Raw genomic sequence first — 10,420 nt, forward strand, 5'->3', positions numbered from 1 at the left:
TCTTAACCGACAATAGATTAGATGTAAACTCAGGCATGTAGAAGGCTTTAGATTCTTTTTCAAACAACTTAAGTTTTCCTATCCCTTTTATGGGAATTTTATCACCATTAGCAATCATTACATTTCCATTGGCAGGTTCAATATCCTTAATCAATCTAGTGTCACTTATCATATGATGAGATGCACCAGAGTCTACTATCAATGCTTTAGACTTATTACTAGCAATGTGAGCTTGATAAGGATTCCTAACCGGTTTATAATCATTCCTTAAGTTGATGAAAGCATTTTCAATCCTAGCACTTCTAGAATCACTTTCAATACTATCAGTTATGTTCTCAATCAGGGATGCACCAAATGAATAACCATAGTTGATACTACTTGTGTTACCGTTTTCTTTGAGCATCTTGATGAGGGCGTCCATGTCTGATCTCCGGATGTAGTCATTGTTGCTTGGCCCTCCTGTGTAAGCCACAAGCGACTTCCCATCACCCACATCACGCACATCTCCTTCATTTGCCCTGCCTGATGAGCCAGCACCCGAGGAGCTCTCGGTCATGTGTGCCCTTGCCTCCTTGTCTTTCAAGAACTTAGCCGGCTTCAGGTGAGGGTGGAGAATCCAGCACTGACTCTTCTTGTGCCCATGCTTCTTGCAGTGATCACAGTTCCCATTGAACCTCTTGTCCTCATACTTGCCATGAACCGCCTTGTTTGCTTGAGGAGCTTCATTCTGATCAGCTTGAGCTGCTTGGTTTGCCAATGAGAGCCCTCCTTTGCCTCCAAACAAACCAATAGAGCCTTGCTCTTTCTGAATCTGTGAGCATACATCCTCAAGATCAGGAAGCTTATCAGACCTCAACATATGCTGGATGAGACCGGAGTAGGCAGGACTCAGCGTGAGTAGTAACCCAAACACCTTGCCTTGCTCGCGCCTCTCATTCAACTGATCTGGATCGGTTGTGCTTGGCCTCAACATCTCTAGCTCGGACCACAATGCCCTGAACCTTCCCAAATGCTTGGTGAACTCCATGTCTTCTTGTGCTAGGTTGTTGATGGCTTGCTTCACTTCAAAGACCCGGCTCAGGTTTGAAGTGTTCCCATACACTTTCTTCAAAGTGTCCCACAGCTCCTTGGCTGTCTCACAGTAGCTGTATGCCTCCAGTATCGCCGGCTCCAACGACCCATGAAGAACAGACATCACCACCATGTCCTCTTGCTGCCACTTCTCTACAGCTTCACTTGAGACCTCTTCTTGGCCCTCTCCTTGAGTAATGAGCTTTGGAGCTTCACCATTTGTAACGTGACTCCACAAGCCCTTACTCCCAATGGTTGTCTTCACTAGCCGAGACCACACCAGGTAGTTGTTCCCCTTAAAGGTAATCGCCACCTTCATCTTCATGTTCTCCATCTTAACACAACTTGACTTCAAAAGCTTGAGTTAGATGAGACCTTGAACCCACGAATCTTGTAAGAGCTGATCTGAACTTGTCTAGAATCCACACACACGCAAAGATGAACACCTTTGAGCTTTGATCTTCCTCGGATGGCTTCAAAGCTTCAAACTTGTTCCTCAACGTTTCAAATCAAGAACTCAGATTCTTTAGAACCTGGCTCTGATACCATATGAGATTTAGAGAATCTGAGTTGTATATGAGAGAGTAGTATGATTTAGAATGAGTAGAGAACGGATTAGTGACTAATGGATAATCATGATTGAAATGTGTAGAGAGGTTAATAGGATAGAACTATCTAATCTTTTATTAATGAGAGAGGTTACATTATATAGTCTTAAGATCCTAGGGTTACATGAGACTAAAGTGAGTAAAGCATGTGTAGTCAAGGAGAAGAGGAGCGCCTAATTCAAATTGATCCAATCAGGTGCTTCACATGTGTGACCGGAGAGGATAAGGTTGCTTTCACTTTACAGCTCTCATCCAGCCTGTCAAGCCGCGTCCCTTATCCTTTCTCCAACGTCCGGATCAGTAACTCCCAAGTTAACTCCTCCCAAGTTTACCATTTCACTCCCGCAAAGGTAACTTGCCTATACATGAGCTTTGGTTGATCCATACTCGTACGGATGCTACGGCCCTTGTACGGCCAGTACGGTATTGTCTCAACCTAAGCTTTCCCAAACTCTCCACACAGCTTCTTCACCTCATTCTTTCTCTACCCAAGGTTCTCTAAGTCTTCATATCAACTCCTCATCTCAACAACAAGAACTAGAGATAGGGGAGAGATCTTCAAGTATGTAAAGGTCTCCCTTAGTTGCTCCTTGGCCGATCAACTTACTGCTCTTAATATCCTGAAACTTCACATCATTAGTATGATTTTAGAGAGTTGAACAGGTATTGAGAGATTTAGAGAAAGATTAAAGTGAGATGAGATGATTTATGAAATGTAGAAGAGAAACATGATGAACTCGTGTTATTCATTAATCAAGGCAGAGTTTACAATATATAGGATCAGATACAAGGGTTTTAGAGAGACTAAGCATGTGAGGTCAAGGATAAGGTTGCTTTAATTCAAAACTAATCCAATGAGAGATGTCACACGCTTTTGGCATCTTGGACTCGGTTCCTTTTGCCTTTACAGCCTGTTCCAGCCTGTGTGGATAAGGCTCAGTCACTCTATCCATCCAAACGGTCATTTCCCTTAAGGTAAACCCCTTTGGCCGTTTAACCCTTTCACCCGGGTAACTTCCCTCTTGGTCGAGTTATGGATCGACCCGGACAGTACAGACGGTACGGCCGGTACGGCCTCTTGTACGGCCTGGTCGATCCCTAACCTTCCTTCCCTTTGCCTCCACATTCTCACATCCTCAACTCCTTAAGCCATCTCCCCACATACTGAACAACTCATTTTAACACTCCCACTCAAGCTTAACTTAGTAACTTAGTTAAGCTTGGAACCACCATGAGATCTTCCTCATTAAAAACCTCACCAAGGAAAACCCATTGGGACAAAACCTTGATGAGGGAAAAAGAGTGAAGACCTCATGGCAAAGGGGATCAGCTCCTTGGGGAAAGATCTATGAGCCCCAATCTGGTATGAATGGACTCCATAGTCTTTTGTCTTGCGGCCTTGGTGAACACATCCGCAAGTTGATCCTCACTCCTTGTGTAGCATGGCAAGATCACTCCCAAGACAATCATCTGCCTCACCTTGTGACAATCAACTTCAATGTGCTTGGTTCTCTCATGGAAGACTGAGTTGGTTGCAATGTGTATAGCCGCTTGATTATCACAATGCATAGTCATTGGAGTTCCCTGCTCTATCTCCAAGTGCTTCAAGATTCCTTTGATCCATACCAACTCATTGGTAAGCTTCAGCATTGCTCTATACTCAGCTTCAGCGCTTGAACAAGACACCACCTTCTGCTTCTTACTCTTCCAAGTCACCAAGTTGCCTCCAATGAATGTACAATAGCCGGTGGTTGATCTCCTGTCTGCTCTATCTCCAGCCCAATCCGCATCACAGTATCCCACCACTTCAGTGCTCTTGTTGCATCCCATCCACACTCCAAGGCTTGACGTCCCATTCAGATACAAGAGAAGTCTCTCCACCATGCGCCAGTGATGATCCTTTGGGACTTGCATATGCTGGCTCACTTGGTTCACCGCAAAGCATATGTCTAGTCGTGTGATTGTGAGGTAGATGAGCTTCCCTACTAGCTTCCTGTATAGCTTTGGATCATGAAAGGCCTTGCTATCTTCAACCTCCCCCTCACGTGGAACCTTGTATCCATCTTCAAGAGGCATCTTTGCTGTCTTGTCTCCTTGTATACCTGCATCTTTCAAAAGATCAAGTGTATACTTCCTTTGGGAAATGAACAATCCTTCCTTAGATCTACACAACTCAATTCCAAGGAAGTATTTCATTTCCCCTAAGTCTTTGATTTCAAACACAGATTTCAAAAACTCCTTTGTGGCTTTTATACCAGCCTTATCACTACCTGTTATGATAATGTCATCAACATATACAAGTAGACAGATGATACCTGAAGGTGTAGTGAGGGTGAAGAGGGTGTGATCCAACTCTGACTTCTTGAACCCACGCCCATTCAGAGTAGTGCTCAGCTTGTTGTACCAAGCTCTAGGTGATTGCTTTAACCCATAGATTGCCTTCTTGAGTCTCAATACATTCCCTGGTTTCACCAGATGCTCTAGGCCTGGTGGTGGATGCATATACACTTCATCCTCTAGCTCTCCTTGAAGAAAGGCATTCTTCACATCCATCTGCCAAAGCTCCCACTCAAGGTTCACAGAAAGAGACAATACAATTCTTATTGTATGTAGCTTGGCAACGGGAGCAAAGGTATCAATATAGTCTTCCCCATATGTTTGAGTGTATCCTCTAGCCACCAGTCTTGTCTTCTTTCTCTCAATGGTTCCATCAGGTAGATACTTAATGGTGAATATCCACTTGCTGGTTACTGCCTTCTTTCCTTTTGGCAACTCACTTTCAAACCAAGTGTCATTCTTTATCATGGCATTTGCTTCATCTCCAACAGATTCCTTCCAATCTTGATGTAGCATTGCTTTTTAATATGATCTTGGTATACTACTTTCATCTAGGCTCATCATGAATGCGCAATGCTCCTTTGGATAACAAGCAAATGAACACACAGCTTGAGAAGGATGCTCCACAGCCTGGGCATTGTAGTACGCTCTCGTGTTTACCCAGTTGGAAGCATCTCTCTTCAGCCGTGTGCTTCTCCTTAATGGTACCTCAGCTGGTGCTTGCTCTGGTGCTTCTACTTCAGTAGCTTCCACTTCTCCTTGTTCTGGTAGCTCATTAGGCTCTTCATTACTTGGTTCAGCTCCACCTTGATCAGGATGATCCGCAAAATCTTGATTCTCATCCGACTCAATTCCATTCCCTCCCTCATGATCAAGGTAAGATGGTTCTTCAGCTTCTTGTCTTTCAGATGACTGATTCTCTGTCGACTCCTGGGACATTCCAATTCCAAGACCTTCTAGTATCTGTCTCAAGCTTGTAGCTCTATCTGAAGGTTGTGAAAGATCCTCCAGCTCTTTCCAATCTTTATCTTCATAGTAGCTCTTCTCTTCAAAGAACTTGACATCTCTTGATACAAGAACTCTCCTTGACTCAGGAACAAAGCACTTGTATCCCTTCTGTGTGGTTGAGTATCCTATCATCATAGCTTTGATACTCTTTGCTTCCAGCTTGTTTCTCATCTCTCCCGGGATAAGAACATAGCTTACACACCCAAACACTCTTAGGTGATCTAGGACTGGCTTGCTGTTGTTGAGAACTTCATAAGGAGCTTTATCTTCCAGGATCTTGGTTGGAATCCTATTGATTAGGTAGCAAGCCGTGATCACAGCATCACTCCAGAATCTCTTTGGCACTCTCATCTGGAACATCATTGATCTAGCCACTTCCATAAGATGTCTGTTCTTCCTCTCAGCCACTCCATTTTGTTGAGGTGTATAAGGGCAACTCGTTTGGTGAAGTATCCCATGTTGAGCTAGATGGTTCTTGAATGCATGGCCAGTATACTCTCCACCATTATCAGACCTGAAAATCTTAATCTTGGCATTATACTGGTTAGAAACATATGATTGAAAGTTTCTAAATGCATCTAGAACCCTATCCTTTGTTTTAATTAGTGTTATCCAGGTGTATTTGGATTTCTCATCTATGAATGTGACAAAGTATTTGTAATTGTCCCTAGATAAGCATGGAGCAGTCCATACATCAGAATGAACAAGATCAAAGCATTTATCATAGATAGTAGTAGATCTCTTGAACACAGTCTTACAATGTTTTCCCAAAATACAAGCTTCACACTCATTATTTTTAAACATGACACCTGGTAACATTAAGCTTAAGGCTCTAACATGTGGATGTCCTAGCCTAGAATGCCACAATGCACCTCTACTTAAAACGGAACTCAACAAGCAACTAGAACTAGAAATGAAAGAAAGGTCTTCAAGTAAATAAAGGTCTCCTTTGGTTACTCCTTGCCCAATCAACTTACTGCTTTCAATATCCTGAAATTTCACATCATTAGGACTGAAAATAACATTGCATTGAAGATCATTGGTACACCTCTTAACAGATAATAGATTAGAAGTAAACTCAGGCATGTACAAAGCTTTAGAATCCTTATTAAACAGTTTCAAGTCTCCTACACCTCTAATAGGAATTCTATCACCATTTGCAATCATTACATGTCCATGAGCCGGTTCTATGTTCTTTATAAGGCTATCATCACTTATCATATGATGTGAAGCACCTGAATCAATAATCAATGGTTTTATTCCTTGAGCAATATGATTCCTAGGTGATTCTTTTACCAGTTTCAGTTTATCAATGAGATCAAGCAATGTGGATTCATTTCTAGACATCCTATCAGCAGCAAAGGTTGTATATCTATCTGGTTCATTTCCCATTCTATCAAAGTTTCCTAGCAAGCTATCACAAGTTCTAGGCAACACATGAGCAGTATAGGAATAACCAAGGGCTTTACCAGACTCTTTAAGGGCTTTGATCAAGGCATCAATGTCTGACTTCTTGATCACCTCATGATCCATGTTCTTCACAGCTCCTTGGTGGTGAGAGGTTAAGGCTCTTCCTTCACTTTCACCCGCAAGACCAGATGAGCCAGCTCCTGATGCGCCAGCTTCACTTGTCTCTGCAGAAAGGTGAGCTCTTCCCTCTCTCTCCTTGTTGAACTTGGCCGGCTTCAAATGGGGGTGTAGGATCCAGCACTGACTCCTCTTGTGTCCCGGCTTCTTGCAATGGTCACAGTTTCCACTGAACTTCCTTTCCTCTCCACGGTAAGCAGCCTTGTTTGCTTGGATTGCTTCAGCCTTGTTGGACAGAGCCATGTCTCCTTTCCCTCCAAACATACCAAGTGACCCCTCTTCCTTCTGAATCTGCGCACACACTTCCTCCATAGATGGAAGACTCGGCATCCTCAACATGTGCTTGATCACATCATTGAATGGGGGATCTAGTGTCAACAGCAATCCAAACACCTGATCCTGCTCCCTCCTCTCCATGAGTAGCTCTTGATCCGCGGTGCTTGGCCTCAATGATTCAAGCTCAGACCACAAGGATCTATACTTGCCCAAATGCTTGGTGAACTCTTCCCCATCTTGTACCAGTGTGTTGATGGCCTTCTTAATCTCATACACGCGGTTCAGATTGGTAACGTTCCCAAATGTCTTCTGGAGTACCTCCCACAGGTGTTTTGGAGTCTCGCAGTAGCTGTAGGCCTCCAAGAGATGCTCTTCAAGGGACCCTTGTAGCACTGAAAGCACCATCAAGTCTTCTTGAATCCACTTCTTCTCGGCAGCAGCAACTTGATCTCCCACACCTTCATCTCCTTCTCCGTCTTTAGCCACTGGCTTGGTTGCATCATCCGTGATGTGACTCCACAGCCCTAGCCTCCCAATGGCTGTCTTCACCAGCCTTGACCACAACAGGTAGTTACTACCACCCTTCAACGCAACAGGAACTGTAATGACCTTGTAGTTTCCCTCCATCTTGCTTTGTTAGAACCGAAAAGAAAGTATGAAAGAGTATGAACTGAAGCTGAAGAACACTCTAAATCTCAATACCAAAGCCAACCTTGCTCTGATACCATATGATTTTAGAGAGTTGAACAGGTATTGAGAGATTTAGAGAAAGATTAAAGTGAGATGAGATGATTTATGAAATGTAGAAGAGAAACATGATGAACTCGTGTTATTCATTAATCAAGGCAGAGTTTACAATATATAGGATCAGATACAAGGGTTTTAGAGAGACTAAGCATGTGAGGTCAAGGATAAGGTTGCTTTAATTCAAAACTAATCCAATGAGAGATGTCACACGCTTTTGGCATCTTGGACTCGGTTCCTTTTGCCTTTACAGCCTGTTCCAGCCTGTGTGGATAAGGCTCAGTCACTCTATCCATCCAAACGGTCATTTCCCTTAAGGTAAACCCCTTTGGCCGTTTAACCCTTTCACCCGGGTAACTTCCCTCTTGGTCGAGTTATGGATCGACCCGGACAGTACGGACGGTACGGCCGGTACGGCGTCTTGTACGGCCTGGTCGATCCCTAACCTTCCTTCCCTTTGCCTCCACATTCTCACATCCTCAACTCCTTAAGCCATCTCCCCATATATTGAACAACTCATTTTAACAATTAGGACTAAAAATAACATTGCAATCAAGATCAGTAGTGCATCTCTTGACAGATAACAAGTTTGAAGTAAATTCAGGCATGTAGAATGCATTAGACTCTTTATTAAACAGTTTCAACCTACCAATGCCTCTAATAGGAATTCTATCTCCATTAGCAATCATGACATGACCTTGGGTAGGTTCTATATCCGTAATCAACCTGTTATCACTAATCATGTGATGAGATGCACCAGAATCAATGATCAAAGGTTTATGTATATCCTTAGCTAGATGACTTCTAGGATGATCATTGTTAATTTTTAAGTTCTCAAGTACTCCTAAGAGTTTATTAGCAATGCTATGTTCAGTTTTACCAATCAAGGGACTCTCTAGTATGTCTAGCAACCTATCAGTTCTACTAGACATAGTATGAGCAGCAAAAGAATAACCAAGAGTATTGGGTCTTAGTTTGTTACCAGACTCTTTAAGAGCTTTGATGAGTGCATCTATGTCTGACTTCCTGATCACCTCATGCTCTAGGTTCTTTCCTCCTGAGTGGTGAGAAGAGAGAGCTCGCCCTTCACTCTCATTCACTTGTGAGGATGTACCAGCCCCGGATGCACTGCCACTGCTTGTCTCGGTGGACATGTGAGCTCTGGCTTCTCTCTCCTTGTTGAATTTGCTTGGCTTGAGGTGAGGGTGAAGTATCCAGCATTGGCTCTTCTTATGGCCTGGCTTCTTGCAATGATCACAATTCCCTTCAAAGCGGTCACCATACTTCCTTCCATCATTCTTGTAACCCGCCTTGTTTGCTTGCACATCCTCAGCCTGATGAGCCATAGGTAGCTCCCCCTTTCCTCCAAACAAGCCTAGAGAGCCTTCCTCCTTTTGCAGTTGAGAGCACACCTCCTCCATTGTTGGTAGGCTTGGCGATCTCAGCATGTGCTTTACGACATCCTGGTAGCACACGTCTAAGGTCATCAACAACCCAAACACTTGATCCTGCTCTCTCCTCTCCATGATGATCTCTTGATCACTGGTGCTTGGGCGCAGGTTGTCCAGCTCAGACCAAAGAGCTCTGAACTTCCCAATGTGTGTAGTAAGCTCCACACCACCTTGCATCAAGGAGGTGATGGCTTTCTTCAACTCAAACACACGGTTAAGGTTTGAGACATCTCCAAATGTCTTCTGGAGCGTCTCCCATAGGTGCATAGGTGTCTCACAGAAGATGTAGGCTTCAAGCAAAGGGACTTCAATAGAACTGTGTAGCACGGACAGCACCATCAGATCTTCTTGAACCCATTTCTTCTTCACCTCAGCTTCAGTGAGTACTTTTCCACCCTCAGCTTCCTCATTCCCTTTGGCCACTGGCTCTGGACCATCATCCGTGATGTGGTTCCACAACCCTAGCCTCCCAATAGCAGTCTTCACCAGCCGAGACCACAACAAGTAGTTTCCTACACCTTTTAAGGCAACCGGAACCGTAACAAGCTTACTGTAGTTTCCTTCCATCTTCTCTTTGCCTCTAGTTACTTCTAGTCTTCAATCTTGTACTTCAGTTGAGCTTCTACCACACCAGATCTTCAAGAACACACGGGACCAAAGAACCAAGGGTAAGACACTTCAACACACTGACAAGACTTCCCGGAAGTATCAAGAACAAACGCAAGAACACAAAGAAGGAATGAGTAAGAATCACACAAAGGAACTAAGATCTCTCAATACCAAAGCCAACCTGGCTCTGATACCATGAGATTTTAGAGATTTAAGAAGGTATTGAGAGATTAAGAAAGATTAAAGAGAAGTTTAGTGAAAGATTCAAACAAGTATCATGGTTTGAGAGTGATTAAGAGACTTTGAGATTTAAACTAGAGAGAGAGTAGAGAGAGAGTGATTCAATCTCGTTAATCATTAATCTGATGAGGTTACAACTTATATAGTATGAGAGCTTAGGGTTTACAAGGTTTAAAGATAAGCTAAAGCATGTGTAGTCAACCAGGAGAGGAGCGCATATCATAAAGCATCCAATGAGCTTCTTCCCGCGTGTGAAGCATCTTGGATCTTTGACTAGGATGCTGACAGTCTGTCACAGCCTGGCACAGCCTGTCAGATGCGCTCCTCAAGCTCTCTCAACGGTCTGATCCAAGTAGAGCATGGTAGAAGGTAAGAATGATCCGTTTACTCCCCTCTTGGTTAAACGGTCATGGTAACTTCTTCTTTACCTTGTACGGCCTGTCCGTACACTCACATCCCTAACTTCATCCTCAAGCCTCTAACCTTCTC

At 43.6% G+C, this 10,420-nt stretch overlaps 2 protein-coding genes across 2 annotated transcripts; both read right to left on the reverse strand.

Moving 5' to 3' along the window:
* Window positions 1-5,966: 5,966 nt before the first annotated feature.
* Window positions 5,967-7,216, reverse strand: LOC117130517. Its single transcript, XM_033283322.1, has 2 exons — window positions 6,494-7,216; window positions 5,967-6,014 (listed from the first exon to the last, which is right to left on the reverse strand). Exons 1-2 carry the CDS (start codon window positions 7,026-7,028, stop codon window positions 6,007-6,009), a joined length of 543 nt encoding a protein of 180 aa, XP_033139213.1. The 5' UTR covers window positions 7,029-7,216; the 3' UTR covers window positions 5,967-6,006.
* Window positions 7,217-8,152: 936 nt separating this feature from the next.
* Window positions 8,153-9,649, reverse strand: LOC117130519. The gene is made up of 3 exons (XM_033283323.1): window positions 8,916-9,649; window positions 8,358-8,819; window positions 8,153-8,276 (listed from the first exon to the last, which is right to left on the reverse strand). The coding sequence occupies exons 1-3, from the start codon at window positions 9,647-9,649 to the stop codon at window positions 8,153-8,155; spliced, it is 1,320 nt and encodes a 439-aa protein (XP_033139214.1).
* Between the last annotated feature and the right edge of the window lie 771 nt (window positions 9,650-10,420).

Source organism: Brassica rapa, unplaced genomic scaffold (assembly GCF_000309985.2).
Source record: "Brassica rapa cultivar Chiifu-401-42 unplaced genomic scaffold, CAAS_Brap_v3.01 Scaffold0526, whole genome shotgun sequence".
In the NCBI taxonomy this organism is placed as follows: Eukaryota; Viridiplantae; Streptophyta; class Magnoliopsida; order Brassicales; family Brassicaceae; genus Brassica; species Brassica rapa.

Coding starts and splice junctions, on each gene's coding strand:
- LOC117130517 (XM_033283322.1), bottom strand. CDS start 7,028: ATGGAGAGGAGGGAGCAGGATCAGGTGTTTGGATTGCTGTTGACACTA.
- LOC117130519 (XM_033283323.1), bottom strand. CDS start 9,649: ATGGAAGGAAACTACAGTAAGCTTGTTACGGTTCCGGTTGCCTTAAAA. Junction 8,820..8,915: donor TACAAGAATGATGGAAGGAA/GTATGGTGACCG, acceptor CCTCAAGCCAAG/CAAATTCAACAAGGAGAGAG. Junction 8,277..8,357: donor CACATGATTAGTGATAACAG/GTTGATTACGGA, acceptor AGGCATTGGTAG/GTTGAAACTGTTTAATAAAG.